This window comes from Pagrus pagrus (assembly GCF_965226575.1).
Source record: "Pagrus pagrus genome assembly, chromosome: 9".
Classification (NCBI taxonomy): domain Eukaryota; kingdom Metazoa; phylum Chordata; class Actinopteri; order Spariformes; family Sparidae; genus Pagrus; species Pagrus pagrus.
This window is the reverse complement of record NC_140193.1, coordinates 21,909,331-21,932,529: the sequence shown is the minus strand read 5'-3', so window position 1 is coordinate 21,932,529 and position 23,199 is coordinate 21,909,331. Positions and strand designations below refer to the sequence as shown.

The window sequence follows — 23,199 nt, the reverse complement described above, 5'->3', positions numbered from 1 at the left end:
ATATATATTGTTTCAGAGTGAGCGGGTTTCATCTTTATACAATTTGTTTGACAGGCCTGTGTGACAGGCTGAAGGGGGCTTTCTATGATCAAAGCCTCATTCTTGTATTTAGTCTATAGACAGGCAGGCGAAGTGTGTTTTTGAGACGTCAGGGTAACTTGCTGGCAGACAGTGGCAGCTTTGGGTAAAATGAGAGTTAAATGTGTTTGTATATGAGGGATCTCTTTCATCCAAGAATGTGATTTTGGGTTGCGTCATTTCTGATTCTTTAATATTTTTGGCATTCAGCGACAAAATAGTCCTAGTGTGTTTCCCACTGCACACAAAATGCTTTTTTAACTTTGTCCAACCACAGTTATTTTGCCGACCTGTTTCAGTAGCCAGCCGGTGATCACTTAGTCTGTATTGATGTAAAATTCATCAGCGTACAGGGATTTTAATTTGAATGAAATATGAGGCTAGTTGTCTGTCTCCTCCCAAACCACTCAGGTCATTTTTAGAGTCATTGCTCACATCCCGCAGTTAACAACTTTAATTATGTGTTTTTTCGCTGTGCTTTCTGCTCAGCATGTTTTCAGTGAGCTTTGGTGTATCTGTATGCACATGGCCCACTTCATGAAATCAGGGTGTGCATTTTCTTTCTTGTAATCTCAGCTGTTCATATTGAAAATAATTGTAAGGCTTGCTTTCAGGTGAAAGGAATTGTTTATCGCTGCTACATGTTTACCTTGAAAGAACAGAGGCAGGTGAGAACTGTAGCGTTCGCTCGACAGGGAACTTAACAAGCAGTTCGTAGGCGAGTGTTGAACAGAGTTTCCATCACATTTTCTTTACTTGCTGATTCATCCCTGCCTGAAGGTCATGTAAAGTTGTCAAATCTGAGACTCTCTTTAATCCCAACCTACTGGCGCACATGAACACACGTGAAAGCACACGCACGCAGCTGCTCAGGATGCACCCACACGTTCAAATGGCACTTAATCTTCTTTTATCAAACCAAGGATATTATGCGAGTCAGCAGCACTCACACCGAACAGAGCTTTTCTGTGTGTGTGTGTGTGTGTGTGTGTGTGCAGAGGATGCCTCACTTTGAAACATATTTGTTCAGGAGCTAATTGCTCAAATGTGACCCATACATATATTGTGTATGTATATTTTTGGTGTACACACACAAACGCACACTGGCTGTGTATATTTCCGAGTGTATCACAGGGCCACTTGTGTCTGAAATGAATTACCACGCTGCCTCAGTGGTAATACCTGTCTCTTTATGGAATCAATTAGAGTCCACCATAAGGCACGGCTTCTGTTGTCACACAGAGAATAATCGCTTACACTTTATCTGAGCCCAACGGACCATGGATAAATGCAGGCTACTGTATAGTGCAGTGATGGAATGCTCCTTATTCATCATTTAAAGATTGCGCATGATGATAACTGAGTGGACGTGTGTGTGTGTGTGTGAGAGGGGTGTGTGTGTGGAGGGCTGTAAGCATTGTGCATTATGTTCTCTGAAGATGGACGAAAGGCGAGGCAGTTTTATCTATCAAGCGTGTTTCATACACAAAGGCAGATTCAAGGTGCTGTACAGAGAAAAGGCAACACATTTCAAAAGGGCAGAATCAAAGAGGAAGATAACTCTGAATAATAACCACCAACAATAAAGTGTGAATTTGTAGTTAAAATAAACTTTAGTTAAAAGATCTTGAAAGTTAAGTTAAAAAGTCCACACCAACGGAAGCTCCTCTTTCCCACAGAAAACACTGCTCCTGAAACACCTCGTCAGTAGTCCCGCCTTTGGTTCCATGACTTTCTGACATCACGCCACGTCAAGGTTTCACACATTTGCGTAATTTATGCCTAGTGGCTACTGTAGTTTGACACCTGAAATTGATTTAGCACAGCTGCTATGTTTTTGTTAACAGTGCTGTCTCAGGCGTGCATGAGCTGACCAATTAGAGCACACTGGGTTTTCAGAGGGGGATACACATCTGCAGCATTGGACAGCATGAGAAAACTGATGTGTTTTTGGAGCAGTAAAGCACGTAAACCTGTTCCAGTAGTAACCCAAAATAAATGATGAACCAGAAAACTAGATCAGTATGTCTCCTTTAACCATTTTCAGTTGTAACTTTACAATAAATAAACACTTTTTTTTTGGGTTAAAAATGAAAGAACCATTAACTAAAGTTTGATTAACTATGTATTTACCATGTATTAATGATGGTTATTTTAAAATGTTACCAAGAGATACATTTTTATAGAGATAAAATAAAAAAAATGCATAAAGAAGGAAAACACTAAAAAGTAATAAATAAATAAATGTAAACGCACAGTATGTAATTTCTGCCACTAGAGGTCTCTCAATCAAAATGAAAGATGTAAATGGTGTGCAGGTTGTTGTTAAGCAGCCACCACTGCCATTGAAGTTTCATTAAAGTTGCGTTTCGGCTCAGTCGCCAAATGAAAAGCACTGTTACCTTGTATATTGTCCGAAAAGTTTAGGATAATGTGAGTACACAACTCAAAGCGATAGTCATTGCAGGAATGTTGCATATTTCATCTTTAAAAGACTAATAAAAATACAATGAGAACAAGGCCTTGGATTTTGAAAAGATTCAGTAAAAACACTTGATAACAATAAGGTTTTCAGTCTGAATTTAAAACTGCGATAGTTGGGATATTCCCAAGACCATCAGGCAGCTGGTTTCAGCATTGTGCTGCATGATGACTAAAAACTGTTTCTCAGTGTTTAGAGTTTGCCCTGGGCACCACCAGTCCACTCCCCAGTGATCTAAGAGGTCTTGCAGGGTTATACTGCTCAAAGCATATCAGTCATATTTTGGGCCAACTACACGAAGAGATTTATAAATAAGTAATAATGACTTACAAATCAATTCTGCGGCTTTCAGGCAACCAGTATGGAGATTTAAGAACTGGGGTGATGCGGGCTTTCCTTTGGTTTTGGTCAGAAGTCTTGCAGCTGAATTTTGAACAAGTTGCTGAATGTTAAATAAGTTAGAGGCCACAGATGCTGGGTTTTAATATTTGAATAGAATAGATTAAGTTGAACAAGTTGCTACACGTATTTAACCCTTAAAATGAAATCTGTTCACACAATATCTGTTAAAACCCTCACCATGTTTTCACAAGATCAGCGACCTTTCTCCCTCCAGTTTCTTCATTGTTGGATGATAAAGGTTCATGAATCCACGTAGAAGCCACATAAAGGCTTCATTATTCACAATCAAAACCAGTCCAAGCAATCGTTGTCTGTACGCCTCCGGTTAGAGTGCAAGCTTAAAATGCTCGTAGCCTGTACAGCGTTACTTTCTTGCAGAATCATAACAACCTAAAAGACAATGCGAGGTAAACAAAACAGGGCTCAGGTGTAACCCACAGATAATCACTGCCTCCTTCTGGGTACCGTATACAAAGCATGATGGTAACCCTGGTGGAATATTTTAAAATACTTTCGTATCAAGTGAAACAAGAAAATGAAAAACAGAAGTGAAATCTAAAATATGCACAGCTTCATTTACTTTAGTATTTTATTATCCCAGCACTAAGAAACTAAGACCCAGATCTCCTCAGTTTGATCAAATCAAGTAGAGATATTTGTTAACGTCTTAAAAAACCTGTGGACTTAACTAAAATACTCAACTGATTTCTGAGTAGCTCAATATGACACTTAATACTTAATATGAAAATAATAAGCCTAATTATAATAAATAGCTTCCTAGCTGAGATGTGTGTTGAATCTACAATTAGCTTGCATGTGATACAATTCATTATGTCCAAGTCTCAAGCAAGTCCCAAGTCATTTGTTCAAGTCAAGTCAAACGTTCAATCAAGCCAAGTCCTTTGTTAAGACAAGTGAAGTCCTGAGTCAAGACACCAGCCCCTGCACATAAGACTGGACTCTCTGGTCTTTAAGAGAAGAGACAATGTATTACAAGTCATTTGAGTAATCATATCTCAAGTTTAGTCAAGTAAAGACTCAGTAGAGTCTCAAGTCATCAAGAAGATTTTCACAAACAGGGATTTTGCCTTGGTATTTTGGGGGATATCAATAAACATGGTAAGACAAAGATTTAAAAAAAAAAAAAAACTACTGCAAAAGTCAAGAAACATACATAGAAAATAGAAAGAATGGCAATAACAATATGGTAACCATGAAAAAATAACTTATTTTTTTAAATGAAAGCGTGTTAGCTAATTATGTGTAACGACCCAGCCAGTAATAAATAATAGGTTAATCACGCTCAAGGTGAGAAACACTGAGGCAATATAAATAAATATCATCCATTATTAGGCTGCAACAAAAAGAGACTGCTTTATAAACAAGTCTGACTCAGAGCCTCTAATTAAACTTATAAATACAGAACGTGTTTGAAAAGAACAAGCTTTACAAAAGTCAATATTGTTATTCTTACACCACAAAAAGCGTGCGCATAAACACTGTGGACACATTTAATACACTGCTCAGTTGGCTTAACCAGCTGGCTTACAGTCAAGCACAGTGTCTGTTTGTACATGTGTGCACTCATCATTTTCATATCCAGGTGATAATTGAAAGTCTTGATCTTTCTGCTTGTGGATTAGCGAGGAAGGCAGGAAGTGAACTTTTCAGTTGCTATAAAAAAAACAGGTTCCAGCTGTTTTCTTTTAAACGCATGATCCTCAGGGACGAGAGGAAAGAAGTGAAAATTGGATGTATTGTGTTTTGGGTCTTCAGAGAACATGTGATATTACAGTAAAGGGGGATGCAGACTTATAGTCAGAGTGACATAAACTGAGAAAAATGAGTGATGAGTCATCATTTCAAGGATTAGTGTGCTGCAGCTCATTTAGTCTCTTTTGGAGACAAGGAGGCACTGATTGATGCTGATCTCTCCCCCGGGCATGATGGAGCATATATTCTGTAGGTAGACACACACACACACACTCACACACACTCACACATGCAAATACACACACAAATCAAACACAGCCTGCCTCTCAGAGGAAATCATTGCGGTAATTAACGTCCTAGCGCGCTCCCTCGCTGCCACTCTGATTGGCTGAAAGTCATCCTAAGAAGCAGCCCCGCTCAGTTCCCACAGGTATTTTGGCGGAGTGAAATTATCCCAGTGCTTGGCAAGTGCCAGGGGACACCATCAGCCTGTGTTAGTGTGTAAACATTTCTGTTTTCCCCTGGGCACCCTGTCCCAGTGTCGCCAGCCCATTCGGCACATGTCATTTGTCAGCGTTGATTTAGATTTATCAACACATGGCCCTCCTGCGGCTGGAGCTCAATCTGCACTCCCACTCAAAAGTCCCGAATATAGCGGACGTGCTCTTTGGAGGGGCGGGGGTGTGATGGAAGGGAGCAGACAGAAATTGAAACAGGGGAGAGAAAGAGATGAAAAGAGGGGGAGGGTAAGAGAGAAGTGTGAGACAAACTGAGAAGAAGAAAGATAGGGAGGAGAGGTAGCGAGGCGTACGTGTCTGTCAAGGCCTCAGTTGAAAGAAGGCGATCTGGTGTGTTGAGATTTGAGGGTCAAGTACCAAAATCAGAGGAGGAGAGCGCGCTAGAGGTTGAAGATAGGTGGGCTCCCTGCTGTGTTAATGAAAGAAAGAGGGCTGAGAGGTGTGTATATGTCTGTGTGTGCACGTGTGTGGAGGGATGTTCTGTAAAACCGCAAAAAGAAAGCAGGCGATGAGAAAAAACAAGACAAAGCAGGGATAGGGGTGATGTTCAGAAGATGAACATCCACAAAAAGGTTGGCAGCCAAGTGGAGGGGCGACATATCTCGAGGATACAAAGTGATACAAAAGGTCTCTGTCTTCAGGAAGTGAAGATATGTGATCTTTTTTCATGGCGAAAGGAGATGAAAGAGAAATGGTAAATTAATTCCTCAGATCTGCTATTCTCAAGACAGTGTATGAGCGTAACGCCAGGGGTATGTGTAAAGCTCCAGAGGGATCACAAAAAAGTCACAATTTGTGCATAAATTATTATATTGTTACATTTAAGCACGAATACGATCAAGCCTTGTCGCTATGAAACTGCAAGTTGGACCAATGTGTCTTCATGTTTTTGAATTAGGCTTGAATGTGTTAATAAGTCAAATCTGTGTGTCTTCATACTACACACACCTGAAACAAACTGATCTCATACTGTGCATGTGTATTATCAGTCTATATGTCATTCAGTCCAACTTCCCAACTTCTTATTTTCATCAAACCGAAATAATTCAGGAGTTGATTTCACCCAGTGCCTCTGCTGCATGGCAGATGATATAAAGGTTGAAATATAAAAGGTTTTTAAGCTTCATTACAAAAAATACACTAGTGCGAAGGATGAGTTTGGAGGTCTCAAAGCCTAGGGAATGAAGCTGCTCTGTAGTCTGGTGGTACGGCAGCGGATACTTCTGTATCTTTTGCCAGATGGCAGGAGTGTGAACAGACTGTGGCTGGGGTGAGTGTTGCTGTTGGCGCATGTTCTGACATTTTAAAGTTAGTTGCTTTTAATTATGTTTTTTTTTTTGGTTTGCATTAAAACTGTATTTAATTCAATTCATGTAATTTATTCTGCTGTTTTAGTTCCAAAGTCTTTCAAAAGGCATTATTATTATTAATTACTTACTTACTTACTTATTGTGTTGCTTTATATTTGTATATTCATTGTGTTGTTTAGGTTTCTTACATGTCTCATTAACACTTCAGCAGTGGTCACAGAGGAGACGAGACGAGACTTGTCATTTACCAGATCTACTTTGGCATTTATCCCACTGATTCATCAGTCACAAACTAAACTCTCACTACAGTTTGACAGATGCCTTCATCTTCTCTTACTTCTACCTGACTGGTATATATTTTGTCTTGGTAAAGCTGTATTTAGATTAAGAGTTATTAAGAAAGTATATATCACTGTGGTCATCGTATCCCTAAAATACCATTTACAAATCCCAACTCGCTCTCCATACAGGCGTCATTTGTCCTTTCTGTTGACAGAAGTAAGATGAATGGAGTGTGATTAGGTCCACTGTGATTCATGTGTTAGATGTGGATGGTCTGGGTTGGTGATGACCTTATCTCGGTAAGTGAGCTCTGGTTTTGATTGAGTTAGTCTGGCCTCGGTTGATATTCTGGTCAGTGGGTCAGCGCCTGCAGTCAGGCCTCCCCTGGGTCGTTCGTTAAAGTGATGTTCCTCGTCAAGTGTTCAAGTCACACCGTTTAATTGGCCTCCAGCCCCCTGGACAGGAGCCAATTACAGCTCCCTCTCTTTTATGCACTGCATGTCTGTATTTGTCTTTTAGCTGCGATGTTCACACCATTCTTTGTCTCTTCTCCTCTTTCATCTTTCATTTTCATCATCACAGGTATCGACATAAATTTTCACTTGCAAAATGTTTTCTTGGTCAGTGGCAGATTGCGCCCCAGCTCTCTACAGGCACTTGAAAGGCACTTTTTAGAGAGATGACTCCCAGTGTCATTGAGGGAAAATTACATTCTCTTTGCTCTCATTTTGACCATAAAAGGAGATTTTTCACCTGTACCCACAGCAGTAGGAAAAGTGCTCCCCAAACCCTCTGGCTTAGAAATGAAAGAAGCATAAAAGAAAGGGAGAATGTGGCGCCTACAGCGATGATAAGGTGACACTTTGTAAGAGAACAAGACACAGCGGTGTCTGAATTACAGTATACCAGAGTGCAGAAGGGTTAGAAAGACGAGGGTTCACAACACCGGTGAACTGGGGTGTTGAGAAAGTTTATCATTTTGCCATGGTGCTCAGTGTCACACTGTTATGGGATATGGCTGAGGTTTGAGGAAGAGGTGGAGCACTGGCACTTGTTAGTTGATCCCTTAGTCAGTATGAAATTGCTGGAAAGATGGAGTGTTTTTTTAGTTCATCGCCACATCATCACATAATCCCCCACAGTGCCTCTTGTGGTATAATGGGCCTCTGTCTTCCGCTGCCTCGGACAGAGCACCTATTATGTCATCAAAAAGGGACGATTAGCAGACGAAAGGGGAGATGAAAGCGAGGGCACCAACTACCTGTTCACAAAGGCCGTAATTTTTTACCGGTAATTAAAGGCTGACATTTCCCTGATGGATCATCAGGGGCCGCGGAACAAACGGGGGGAGAAGGAGCGACAGAGAGGAGAAGGAGCTGGATTCTCCCTCTGTTAAAAGCTCTCAGGCTTGTAATGGTAATTAAGGGCTTGTCTCTGGAGAGGAGACGATATTAGAACAGAAGAGAGGCTGAGGTTGTGGAGCGGGTGGGCCCCGGCTCTTTCATGTTCTCATTGCCCTTACTCATGCCTCCACTTATTCTGCCCCAAATCCTCCCATCGACTCTTTTCACTGTACTTCTCTCCCCTCCTCCCCACCGCCACCACCACCTCACACCGACCTGCACTTCTCCGCAATGCAGAGCAAAAAGTAATCAGTTCAGCCCATCGTCATTGTTCCACACCAGCTCACTGCTTTTCCATGAACAAAAAGCCTCGTCTTTACATACAGCACTTGCAGGTGTAGCTGTTTGGTAAAACAAGTATTTTCTGCTTGTGTGCGCCCAAGATCTTGCTCTGGCCCTCCTCCAATTAAAGCTCAACGTGATTGCCGTTTTGCCGTCGGCGCAAATCCACAGAGGTCCTAATGTGGCACAGTACCTGTCTTTGCTGTCTTTTCTGTCCTGACGGAGCCTGCAGAGCTGCTCCTATCCAGCACAGTAGGCGTTGTCATGGTAACCTGCAGGCGGCTAAAGAAAAGGGATGTTGACATAGATTTGGACTTTTCTGAGCTCAAGAGCCGACTCCTGATACAACCAGATAACAGTAAGCACACCTGCCCAGTTGTGGCTCTCTGTAGATGCCCCCTCTTACATTGGGAGATGAGTGTGGATAAAGGAGCGGGAGCAGATATTTATTGCGACAGGGATTGGATTGAGAGTTTCAAGGAATCTATAGGGGATGTTGTTGATGCTGACTAGCTGTCGTCCTTTGCTCAACGCTCCATTATTTTTTGATCTGCCTTCCCACAACTCATCTCACTCTCTTGTCCTTGACTAGAGAGTGCGTATAATGTGTGCCACTTTATGATTGTGGGGGTGAATTTGAGGCTGTGTGTAGCTTACATAAGACAACATACAGAATATGCATGTATTATAATATGCAACATGCACTGGGGACTTTCGTCACTGCCACTTTCCATAGTGATCCATACATTTTTAAACACACACATGGATGCACCTCCCTCTGCTACATTAAACAATCAAACACTGCGACACACATGCACAGTAACTCCAGGCAAACACACCACAGACTCAACCTAAAGATGGTTTAAAATATATCGTAATTTTGTTTGCTGCAAGCGACACATGTCTATTTATTGCCCGTCTCGTTCGCTCACTTATCCCTCCTGTGTGCAGAAAAAGGATTACACAGTACCATGTGCACCATTTTTTATGCTTGTTTCACACCTTGTGGGGGAAGAATCATGACTGACAGGACTTCAGATTCTCCTGCAGCGATATCCACAGGAAATCTTCACAAACACGATCTCTCTCTCTCTCAAAGACACACACACACATACAGTACATATGTGCACACAAGCACTTTCTGCTCGGCCTTCTAATTAAGGCTCAAAATACCCAAACTCTGAAATGAAAGTCTGTGTTGAAAGCAGGGCTGTAGAGAAATGCTGTTTGTTTGAAAGCCTTGTACAGTAACTCCAATTTTGGTGATTTTTCACTTCAGATGAAGGGTTATGTGGAGTTACATGAATTACTTTTTGAGGTTTATTCTGTTCTTTAGAAAAAAAAAATGGCTGAATTGCAACAAACACTGTAACACCGTGTTCAGACCAAACGCAATGCAAATTTTTCGAGTCAATGACAAGACACTTGGGCGCAAATGTGCGTCTATTCACTCCACGTGGCGCGATTGAAGCGATGACACTAAAAATCACGTCGAGTTGAAAATATTGACAATATATTGATATATATTGAAATATTGAAAATATTGTCGTGAAAGCCTATCGGCGTTGGCGTTCGCACTGACGTCATGACGTTAACATTGTGGAGGAGAGGATAATAATCACTAATCGTGGCGGTTTGCAGACACCGAGAGCTGTACGATAACACATGTACTCATACTCGTTGAAAAACGTCGCAGCACTGCACAGCATAGCTCTTGACGTTCCAAATTCCATTCAGGGAACAAGCATTTTTAAAGTTGTCTGCTTGTCGCCTGGCCGACAGACCTGACGATGCATGAATTCAGGCTTTTTACAAGACGGCATTATGATGTTGTTATTTCAGCATAATTCTGATCCATTTATTGCAGTCAGATCACAGAGAAATCTCTTCCTTTTTGGTTCATACTGATGTGGTTTGTGGTTATTTTTATTCACATTACTCGTGCAAGTAGACGCAATTAAAAATGTATAACCCTGCGTTCAAACAACTTAAAGTCTACTTTACTCTGTAATTCTGAGGTAATCGGTTTCCTGACTATTTTAAAATGAAGTCAGTTTTTAAAATTTTCAGTCCAATTATTATCCAGTAGACACCAAGTGGCAAGGTGCATATATACAAAAGTCAAGATGCCTTTGTAAGTGAAATTTTATATATATGAGGATACTGAGAGCCATGTCCCCATGTTTTCATACAGTAATGATGCATTGTTCTATCATTAAACACAACTAGTATCAATAAAGACAATATGCAACAAAGTGCAACCGAAAGCTTAGCAAATAAATCATGACATACTGAATCACTGAAGTCTCCGCTCAACACCAAAGCCACACTTCCATCAATTTTTCCCTTTTTTTTGTTTGTTTGATGTTTGACTGGCACTCTTTTAATTTTGTCATCTCGTTGGGCCCTCCTCTTCAGCAACGGTCGTAGAAAATTCATGGGGATTCATCCACTGCACCACAAACACTGAATCTGATTTAATGACAATCCATCTAAGAGTTACTATATTTAGGTCTGGGCCAAAGTGGTGGACCGACCAGCCAGCAGACTGACATTACCATCCCCTGTGCCAAAAATACTATTTTCTAAAAGATTCTATCAACAAGTGGGATATCTATTTCCAAATAGAGCTCAATAATAGATGTGTCTTATGGTTGCTTTCTTTGGATGTTTGACCTTGACTGTGCAGATTGATGCGCAGTATGTTGACAGTTTGTCACTAGAGAGCTGTTTTCACATTCGTCTGCTGCACTGTGACTTTGAGACACGCACATATCACAACCAATTTGGAAGCCAAACATCAGGACCAAAAGATCAAATTACACAAGCACAAGTGAAAACAGAACAGAAGTTAGAGTCAGCTGGAGCCCAGTAGGTAGAGATTTGAAACATATTTGCATTTGTTATTTTGTTTGTTTGTTGTTTTTTTGTCTTATGTGACATATTCTGTGTCCCCTGCACTTTTTTTTAACACTGTTGTCACTCTTTAGCATCCAATACTCTAATGCTGGGTCCACTGATCAGTCTGGTCTTAGGTAGAGACTGAGTAGGAAAATAAAGAATGTTTTCGCAATGTTTTTTGGATTTTTATGTTTTTTAAAAATTGAGGAAAAAAGGCTTGTATTTTGAGTCACTAAGACGGTATAAACATCATGTACTCCTCATAATAAATAATACATAATAAGAATAGTAGTCTCTGAACTTGAACATTAACAAAAGCGAACACATTCATTTGCAGTGATCTTAATAAAACCGCGGACTTCTAAAAGAATACATACATTTCATATTCTGATTGATTTCTTATGTGTTGTGATTGAAGCTGCAAATGGAACATTATCAGTTGATGTTGCCGTACATAGTGTAACATCCACCGGCCCCGTTCTTCAAAGTAAAGCTTATATTCCTAATTGAGCACCTCAGCTTGTGTTCAGCGAGGTGATGGGTTAAATATGCAGAGTAAGATCTTTTCTTTGATGTATATATTCCACTTTTCTAGCAGAATGTTAAAACTATGCATGATGGCCATCGTGATCATAATGTGTTGCACTTAAGTAGCAGTGGATATGATAAAAGCATGTAAAAATGTGGAAAATGGTAACCAAGTGCTTTTTTTTCATCCCCCGCTTTAATGTGTCTCCCTCACTCATCGGACCAATGTTAAAGCCCTCGCATGTTTCTCTAGACTCTCAACATCTCCTGCATTACATGGTTTGCAGAGGTTATTGAGTTTAAGTGGGATAATGCATGTTGTGTTTTGGATGATTTCATTGCGGCAACACCAACTTCTCATTGTACTTAATGGTACCGTGTTATGGTGCAACACTTTTTAGTTTATAAAAGCGAAACTGCAAGTAGCTGCCAAAATGGGATTAGGAAGCACACGTGGTACGTGAGATGAAAATGAGAAGGGATGCTGGAGGTCCGTCACAGTTGGGGGTGCCGAGAGGCCAGTCCGTAGTGACGTCAGAGCAAATGGTGCATGTGCTGCTGTAGGTGATAGATAAACTGCCTGATAGTTTAGAATAATGCAGCGCTGTGAGGAAACAAACGTTAAATAGAGGAGAGGAGTGTACGTATATAACACAGACCTGCCTGTTTGCAGTGGAGTTCATACACTACACTGATGAACCATATGATTGTAGAGTAGACCTGTGCTCTCTCTCTCTCTCTTGTGTTTAATCAGCTGATGGTTTTTATAATGCCTCATTTTTGGCGGGTGCTGCAGCCCCCTCAGCACCCCTAGTTCCCACACCCATGAAAATGAGTGATACTTTAATGAAAACTGAATAAACAACACTTTTTTTTACCAAAATCCAAACACCTCGACTTGCTTGTTTCACGTGGAACTCCCAACTCAACGTGCCTCTCCTCCCACCTGCACAGGGCAAAGAAAAATCAAACAAATGAGCAAAGTGCACATCAGGGTGAGGAAAACACCAACATGCTGTATCGCAGCTTGTGCCAGACTTTCGCCCTGCCTTGAAAATAGTGCACAAAGAGAACATCGGGTTGTGCTGAAGATCAGAGTGTGTTACGAAACATCAAACACACTCTTGACTATGACTTATTCAGAAAGCACTCCAGATTGTTTCTAACTCCACAAATAAAACATGTTGGTGGCTGTCACACGCTGAGAAACACACAAGCCAACTCTGCTCCGAGCAGTGTTATGCGAAAGACAAGGGGCCTATTCAGCTGATTGTCGGAGAAAGAGATGAGAAAGAAAAGACAGAAATGACATTTGACGTGCATGTGTGCGTCTGCCCATTTATAATCATGTTTGTATGCGCATGGTCTTATTGTTTCTATTTTTCTGCTGTCTGTCTGTTCATTCATCTGCCCCTCTGTCTGCGTATCTGTCAATCTCGCTGGGTCCGCTGTGCATCTGTGCTGAATTTGGACAGCATCTGCAGAGTGTTCTCTGTGCATGGTTTGTTTTCCTCTCCTCTGGCTCGGAAAGTATTCCTCTGTCTGAATCCAAGTGCCAGCTCTGTGAAGCCAAATTATCCCAAATACTGTGAAATCAGCTAAACACGCACCAAGGGTTGACGCAAATCAAATACATGCCCCTGTGTAGCACACGTCATTTTATAGTCTGTCTAAATCCCATCACCGTTCCTAGTTTCTCACTCATTCAGTCACTTATTTATTCATTCATCGTAAAGAGAGCCAAAGAGCGGCCCTGCTTCAGGGTTTGCTTCTGTTCCACTAGGTCTTGTCGCTGAATGAATTTTCTAATAAAGAGCGTCTTTTATGATTCTTTTTAAAGGCAGGATGTGTTTTTCTGTTTATGTCCTTTTTTGCTTGAACGCATTTTGCAAGTACATTCAAGGAGCACATTCATTCAGCTTTTGTTAGTCACTTTAGATGTAAGAGTCTGCCAGATTAATTTAATGGGCATGTAATGGGTAGCTCACCACTTTAAAGGAGCAATTTGTGAGCTATTGCCAGAATTTAAGTTTGAAACACACAAACAATGAGCTAACATTTACCACAGAATGTGAAGAAGCATTATGTCAAAGACGTCTACGTGCTGTGTTGCAGAGATGTCTACTGAAGTTAGCATGCTAACCAGCTAGCTCTGGCACGCCCTGTCTCATAATACCACTTTGTAAACCAAGAAGCTGATAGCCCCCGTAGTTTCAGCTGGGAGATACAAAAACAGTCTAATAGTCTAATAAACAATAACAGAATGGAGATATTTTTATACTTTATTACCGTACTAAACAGAAAATACAACTGCACACCTTCTGAATTCAAGTTCATATCTTTTACCAAACTAAGAAGAATTAAAGAACACATTTCATTCAAACTTTAAATAAACAAAAACCTCACCAAAACAGTCTTGGTTTGTTTTTTCAACAGTCACCTCTGATTTGATAGAAATAAATCTTCAGTTCACTCAGTAAGATATGAAACTATTCCAACTCTAAATGCCGTTTTCGCCTGCTGCTGATGTCTGACTCTCCTTCCTTCCTCGTCCACTTCATGCCTGGAGTCACAGCCCTGGTCAGATTTGCTGTAAATCACCTCTGTACTGTATCCCCTGTCTTCAGTGTAGCATCTTTTGGTCTCAGAGGCTGTGTTCAGTTCCAGCCTGGTGTCCAGCCATGTTCTCTTGAAGGTCAGTTGACTGAGCAATGCTGCCCACGTTTACCTCCCCCATCATCGAAGGTTGTGGTGTGGCCACTTAGCTCGAAGGCTAGCTGAGCTACTTGTTAATGGCAGCTAGTCGCTACAGCGAATACTGAGTCCAGTATAGTGAGCAGCAGTATGTAGTTATGCTACCCCCTATAGTTTTTGAGCAGTACGCTGTGACATGAAGTGTGACATCATCAGCAAGTTGTGTATTTAAATTACTCAAGATTTTCAATAACAAGATTTTACACCTGGTGTTAGTTACTCTTTAAAGGAATAGGTCGGAACTTTGGGAAATTTGTTTATTCGCTAAATGTCACATGAGAAGATTAATGTTGGTCTCATGTTTATTCGTCAAATATGAAGCCACAGCTCGCAGGTGGTTAGCTTAGCTTGGCATAAAAAATAGCCTGACAGCCTGGCTTTGTTCGAATGGATTCAAATCTGCACCTGCAAAGCTCACATGTTAACAGTTTATATCGTGCTTGTTTTATTTGTACAAAAACCAAAGGATAAAAAATGACTCTCCGTCGAGTCTCCGTTGGTTGCCTGGCAACATCACAGTGATGACAAACCTCCACATACACCGTGTGAATGAGTGAAATCTGGAGTTGCTGGTAGGCAGTGGCTTTCTCACTATTTCTTGTTTTTATGCTGAGCTAACCAGCCATAGATCATATTTACCGTGCAGACAAGAGAGTGATGTCTCATCTAACTCTCAGCAAGAATGAAAATATGCTTTTTTCCCCAAAATGTCTAATGATTGATTATGTTTTTAGCATTCAAATTCCACATTTCCAAAGCTTTGACAGCACTTTAGTTTGACTCATTACTTGATGTTTACAAAATAACCATAATCATCATAATAATCCTCAATAATGAGCCAGTACAGTAGCACATACACATTTCTGTTTTGGAAACAGTTTTAGCTTTTCATACAATAAAAGAAAGCCTGCATGAGAAAATGGTGTCATGGAGGCCACAGGTACATATTACAGAGGGGATAAGCACACAGCGTCACCTTTCAAATGATACTGTCGTCCACCAAGCACTCATCTTTAGCTTGAGTTGGAGTCGTAATCAGTCTGTGTGCACGTCTGTAAGACTGGAAGAGACGCCGGGCAGGAAAAAAAGGAATGGGTGGATCTTAAATCTCATTTCCATCAGGCACTGTGACCAACTCACAGCCGGAGGGAGTATGTCAATCACTCAGATTACATGGATTTGTTCCACACCCACGCATGCGTGAAAGCAGAAACAACACACAAAGATGTGCACATACAAAGAAACACACACTGATGAAAACACTTAATCATGCTCTTGTGCTGTACAAGGCACACATTCAGTCAGCGGGGGATATTTTTCACACCAGATCTTGCCAAGTCTTGTAATGGCACATTTATTTGTGAACGTATAAAATGACACGGCGATGGACTCGAGTTTTTGAGTTTTGACCAAAAGATTGATTGCAGATTAATCTACAGAGAGAGGAGCAGAGTGATGCCTGACTGATGTAGATGTAAACTAGTGTTGATGCGTATTTTCTTTGTTTTGTTAGCGGTGTATTAAAAGCAGGTTGTCAACATTTGCTGAGGCGATGTTGTGCTACAGGGCTGTCCCCATACACATCAACACCTACGTATCGCCATGATAAAAACATAATGGTGATAACATCACAACATGATTAGAATTATATCAATTGAAACTCATCTTTGTTTAGAAAGGTGTTATTATTTAATTGCCGAAGGTGTGCTTCAAACAATATCATCTCTTAATATGGATTTAAATATGTGATACTCTTTGGTGCATTAAAGGCAGAATATCTTTGGGTTTTTGGACGTTTTTTGTGTTGATTAAAAAAATATTGTCACAATTCCTAATGTATTAAGTTTACATGGATTTTTCCTTTTGATCTATGACTTGATGTCAAGTTCATGTGATTAATCAGATGATGATCAGCTGTGAGGGAGGGGCAGACGTCTGTAGGTACGGTCTTTGACCTCACATTAGATTAAGAAATGTTTTGATTTTTTTGTTTGTTAGATTTTGAGAGTAAATCAGCCAAATGAGGGCAAGAGAGATGACCCAGTTTGAATGACTTGCCAAGAACACGACAGACAGTTGTTGAAAATGATTAATCTGGAAAATAAAACACAGATTAATTGATGATGAAAATGATTGTTCATCAGCCATGAACTATATAAATCATCCAAAGTTAACACATTGTGAAACTTCTCGTTCTCTTTCTTCTAACCAGAAAATGAAAAGCAATATTAATATGACATTTTTTTTATAACATCATTCAACCTGTAACTGTGACCACAGCTGCCAGCACAGGTTATCCTAAAAGTGTGAAGCTGGCCTGTGAAAAGGGCTCGATCTAATGCCACTTCTCTGCCTTTTGTGAGACATTACAGATTTTTGAGTTTGTTCTTGTATTTTCATGCTGTCCTCTTGAAAGCTTCTCTGAAGCACAGGGTCATAATTTACCTTTTTTTGGTTTTCTTCACCCTCTGTGATGCTTTTACCTCAAAATGACTGTACTCCTGTTTGAAAATGGGCCGGTATAGGCTTCAGGTTTAAGATGTGTCTGTGTTTCTTTTGCTGTGAGGCCCGAGGTGGTCCTGGTTGGACTCCATGATTAAGAATGATTAATGTCTTCCCAGTCTGAGGTCTGTCGTGCACATTACCACCTCAGCCATTTAAGAACAATAATGTCTCAGTTATAATTCACCCTCAAGATCAGTGAGAGTCAACATAGACGCCATTCTCGCGAGTTACCAAGTGTTACAAACTGCTCAGAGAATAATAATAGATCATAATAATAATGACACTGCTGTGGGGTTTGACAGCAGGAGAGAACAGAGGGATTTAAAAAGCTGCTCCTCCTCCTCTGCAACTTGATAGTGTGCAAATCATTCACCTCATTGTTCAAGTCCTGGTTAATAGTCTTCCTACCATCTGCTCAGACTTCAACCGGCTTGACATCATAGTAAGTTTGCTGGCTCAGAGGCTAATGACAGAGTCATGCTAGCCTTATGTAAAACCGCCTTCTCTCTGTGCTTGGCGCATATTTGTGTGTGTATTTTACAACAGCCTCGCAAACACACTCGTTCATTTGCCCACCAACCTGCCAATTTAAACCACAGCTGTAGTCACATATTAACAACAGGAGAGGAGATGTGTTATTTCAAATAACTCAGGTGTTATTTCAGCTGTACTCTGTAATGTTCTGGAAATAAAGCGTGGAGCTCAAGAAGGAGTCGAGGGTACGTTTTAACGTAGGCCGAGGACATGATGTGACCGCGGATGTGTTAATAGAGCTGCATATGGTGTTGAAGTCAGCCTCGCTGCCAATTTATCCCCATGGCCAAGTCATTTTACAGCAAGAGTTCACCATCATAAAAGACTCATTGACAAACCATCTTGAATTGCACACGCTGTCTTTGTGTTTGTAGTCATTGTCTTGGAATATCATATTTAAAAATAATTATATATCTTTACTTAGAGCTCATTGTTGACCTTGAAAGCAGCAGCTGGGACATCCATTTCAAATGGAGTCCTCATTTTTCATTCTCTGAAGTCAAGAATAACTTTTGAGCCAACATGGACAATGAAGTCCTCACAGTGCTCAGGGAACTGGAAATTTGAACAACTACAAATACTTAGGATGTTGTTCTGACTAGTAAATGTTTAATTGGAGCATAGAAAAGCTATTTTTATATGTGACATCATGGCATTTGAAGTATATATGAGGAGCAGGCGGGACAGGAGAAAGACTTACATACATGTCAACCCAGACGCCACAATAAATGTTGGTAATGTACGTTTCTGCAAACCACAAATATGTTGAAACTTTACACATCTTTATGTTGCAACTTTACATTTAAAGGTTCATTTCAAAATGTTATGCTCCGGTTAGTTTTAGACACAAAAGACACTTGGTTAGGGTTATGAAAAGATATGTATTTCTAGAAATGTCAAGATGGCATGTAGCCTATGACACGTAAAGATGTGAACATATCAGTGGTCTGCAGAAACATTAATTGCCAAAATGTTATCATGGCAACTGAGCTGCATGTGGGGCTGTAGGTTGGAGGAGCAACTCTTGTAAGAACGAACAACCACCATCTTGTAACACAATGTCCATTCAGCAATCATACTGCATGATGGTAATGTGGGCGAAGAAACAAAGGTTGTTGTGAGTGTGTTTGAGGGAGTTTTGGGGAGTGCTGCACTTGGATTAGAATGAAACAGCATGAGGCCTTCAACAATTTCCTGTGATTCCCAGGGAGCTCAGCGGAGACTTCCTCTCCAGGCAGCGGCTCCCGGCAGCATGACATTCCTAGTTTGTAATTGATCTGTGGGATAAACGAACAGCACGGGGGAGATTTATAAACAGAGGAAAAGGGAAGTGCTGCATCTGTCTGAGATCCAAAGTTGTACAATATGTGATTTGCACAGTATGGTTACTTTGCACGTTGGCTCCACAAATGATGTAAGTGTGACTATACAGTAATGAACTGCTGCACCAAAATCAGTATGTGTGGGTGTGTGTGCATGTGTGTGTAATCACACGCAGGAGGTTCCTATTTTGTAGGTACAGCGTGTAGCCTTTGTAGGGCCCGGCTGTGCACAAATACCAAGCTGAGAGTGGCTGTTGAACTTTGGAAATGTCAGCCTTACCGACAGCACTATCAGTTCATTCCTGGGTGTCCTCCTATCCTCCTTCCCTGCATGCCTTAAAACTTTCCTTGTGCTCAGAGTGACCTACTGAAATCTTTTGAAGCTGTGTCTGGGTTGTGAGCAGGCGGCACACAGAGGATGCATGCCCCTAGTTCAAACGCAAACATTCTCTCAAAAATAACCTTCACAGTTCTGCTGTGAGGACGCGTGTGACTGGTCACAACGAGGGCATCAGAAAAAAAAGGTGCAGAGATGTGAGTGGAGTGTGACGGGTTCAATGAGCATCACAAATAAAAATGGAAACCCCAGCAAAATGCAAACCACCAGGACAGTCTTGCAATGAACACTTACAGCTGGGGTTTCTAAGATTGTAAAAATCAGCAAGAGCTAGTCCTATTTTACAAGTATGCAACCAACTCCTTCCTCCAGGCCTCCCTTTAGAACCACTTCGCTAAAACACAAATGTGCCTGACTACCCCATAGCTCTCACTGGCTAGCTGGAAGATAGGTGTTAGGGGCTAGCTTGCTACATTCCATATGCTCTCTTAGCTTTTTATTTATTTCTTTTATAAATACATTATTAATCAACTCTGTTAAACGCCACAATCATATAAACACAAGCAAAATAGCCACCACAAACATGCCACAGTCTGACAGGCTACCCTTGGACTCTGCAATCACTGCTCACTGCTACAGTTGTGTGCTTCGTGCTAACGTTAGCTTCTGAATGAGTCTGTCTCAGGGGTTGTGTGCTTTGTGCTAACGTCAGCTACTGAATGAGTCTGGTTTAGGGGCTGTGTGCTTTGTGCTACCAGGTTAGCCAATGAACGAGTCTGGGGGGGGGTAAAACAGTGTTTCAGACAGAGGGGGAGTACAGTGCTGCAGCACTGGACAGTATGAGAAAGCTGATGCATTTTTTGAGGATTAAAGCTTGTAAACCTATTCTAGTAGTGACCCAAAATAAAATGATGAACCTGAAAATGAGCATAATAAGTCTCCTTTAACAGATTCTCTACAAATATAACAAACCCAACCCTAGCTGTAAGCATTTTCTTTCGACTGTATTAGACCGGATTTGGCTCAAACATATGAGGCTGTACTATAATTTGCCTTCCATTCCCTGCACTAGACTGTGGGGAGCTGTCCATGGTGCTGTCACTTGTGTCAGCTCCATGGACAGCTCCCCACAGTATTGCGTAAAGCAGGATTAATGAATACATGCCCCATACCAGTACAGTTTACCTTGCACTCCTGTACATAAATCCTGCTGTGAAAACAGGGAAAAGCATTTGCTTCACCCCCATCCCTTACATGTTTTTCAAATCACATGCCTCAGAGCCAGCCACAGCATTGGCTCCCCGAGAGAGAAGCGTTCCCTCCACCATATAGTTGACAGTATGTGCTGCATGATGAGCCTCTCTCATCTGTGTGTTGTTTACATGTTGATGCCTGGTTCACTGAGAGGCAGCAGCATGTGATTGCTGCACCCCGGGCCTTTTGAGAATGCCACTTCAGGGGAATGCAAAATAAGCATGTGCATATCACTGTATATGCCAACAATGCTCTTTCTTTATGTTCTCCACCATAATATATGCACAGTTCACGGACACTGAAGGTCTTGCATGAGTGGTAAAAAAGGGGGCTTTTTATGCCAGCTCTAATCAGCTTACACCAGTGCTACATGTAACGGTAGGTTTAGGCCTACATTTTTCTCTTTTTACCACAAGCGCAGCAAAGATTTTGAATCTGTAATCTTTATCAAATGGCACAATTGGAATGGATTGAAAGGGAAACCTTTTTAAAAATGATATAGATCTGCAACAATAACTTCAATTGATCCATTAGTTAATTAAAATGCCAACTATTGTGATTATTAATCAATCATTTTAGTCAATTTTTCAAGCAAATTGTCAAAAATAAATGTCATTATCGCTGCCCTTGATGCCATCATGTTTATAAAAACCCAGCAAAAGTGCCCTCTTGGATGCACCTATGTTAAAACATGTTAAAGTGCACTCAAGGGTTCTCTTCCAGTGGACAAAACATGGGGAAGTGCCCTCTCTTCACTATAAATGTTTCCACGACTTTCTGTGCACTGGTGCCTCACCGCATATAGCCGGTGCCCTATTATTTTTTAACCCCTGACCCTCAAACATCCCGAGTCCACCACTGGTTGCACCCCTAAATTGGTGCATGACATATTACCCCCCAACCCGCTTTCAATACTTGCCTCCTCTGAGAGATAAGAAAGAGATAACAAAGACCCTATTGGCTCCTCACTGAAAATTACTTCTTCTTCAACATATCAACTCTCAGCAAACTGCAGTTGTTGACTCCTGACATTCCTTCATACCCAGCAGCAGCTCTAAATAAAATAATGTTAGTGTCAGCCTCCTCTCACCTTGCCTTCTTCCCTCTCATGGACACACAGTCTCGAGGGGGGCGTTAGGAAGCTCTTGAGTGCCCTCATGTGTTCATTACTGTTTACTTGCTTTCAGATCAGTGTACTGTATGCGTGTGTGTGTGTGTGTGTGTGTGTGTGTGCTATTAACATGAACAAGAACATTTCCTGAGACTATGTGTTAAAGGAAAGACTGTCTCTTTTAATCACAGCTTTACATGTCCTGAGGTATATTGTGTGTCCAGCTTACATGTTCTCTCATGCGTCCACATTTGACGTGAATTTTGAGCGCGTGTGCACGTATGAGTTTGCTGAGGGAATGTCTGCGCAAAGAATCTGAAAGCACATGTCACTGACAAAATAACATGAAGTGTTTCTGCAACTGTCACTGGCTTTGAAGGCAGAGATATGATATGGTGCAATATTTTTGGGGCCGTGCACATGAAAGGCGTACCTTTAACAAGCCAGCGGGACAATCAAGCGTGACAGCATGTCATCTCCTGTCTTTGCAGGAAGTGCTTTGAACCTGACTTGCCGGGCGTTTTTCGGCTACAGCGGTGACGTCAGCCCGCTCATCTACTGGATGAAGGGAGAGAAGTTCATAGAGGACTTGGATGAAGAGAGAGTCCAGGAGAGCGACATCAAGTAAGGAACACTGCTGGATTTGAAATCATTTCATTGGATGTGGCAGTAATGAGGAATTAATAGCATACAGAGATAATTTCACTGGAAAACAATACCAATGGTTTTGCACTGTTTAGCCCATTAACTCCAAATTGAACACACTAACATTTTCCAGAGAATTATTTGCTGCTTTTCAAGCTTTTTATGCTATTGTATGAGCATCATGCAGAGACTTGAAGCTTGTTTTAAATCATTAATTAGTAATTGTGTCACCTTTCTTTTTGTTCAAATTGCGTCAGCATCCTGTGGAAATGCACCTTTCATTGTGCGGAGCAACAACACAATCACATACAACACAAAATAATCATCTGTTATATATCACAATATCTGTTTGAGTGAAGAGGAAACACATCCCTGGAGTGGGAAAGTTATCTTTAAACAACAGGAACAATACCATTTATTAAAGAACAAACATTGAGAACAAGCTCTTTTTACACACAAAACAAAAGCATCTATTGGCATAATTTCAAAATTTGACTGCCATAACCTAATTTGTTGCTTCTATATGGCTATACTGTATACTGTAGCATCACATCTTACTACTACACTACTGGTGCCAGTGTTTTGTTTTGTGCCGCAGTTTCATATCGAGTATTTGTCCCATGCCTCATTGTATTTACTGGACAGGTTGTTGACAAAGTCTAGACAACAAAAAAACCCAGCAAACTTGAGAAAAGAAAACTATTTTTTTTTCTTAGTTTTGAACCAGGTGTGCATTACCAGTTCTGAAGAAAAACCAGCTCGTTCTCACTCCCAACATGTCAAATACAGCAGCCTGGTCAGTCGCAGTTGGATTTTGAGTTTGCTTCTAGGCGTCACT

The 23,199-nt window shown here is 41.0% G+C and overlaps 1 protein-coding gene across 6 annotated transcripts in view; it reads left to right on the top strand.

Moving 5' to 3' along the window:
* Nucleotides 1-23,199, top strand: part of il1rapl1a (interleukin 1 receptor accessory protein-like 1a) — a 184,307-nt gene that overhangs the window by 144,172 nt on the left and 16,936 nt on the right. For all 6 annotated transcript variants that reach the window (XM_084361497.1, XM_084361499.1, XM_084361498.1 and 3 more), the window contains exon 7: nucleotides 22,208-22,340. In XM_084361497.1, coding sequence (XP_084217623.1) covers nucleotides 22,208-22,340 — 133 coding nt within the window. The remainder of the gene's footprint in view (nucleotides 1-22,207; nucleotides 22,341-23,199) is intronic.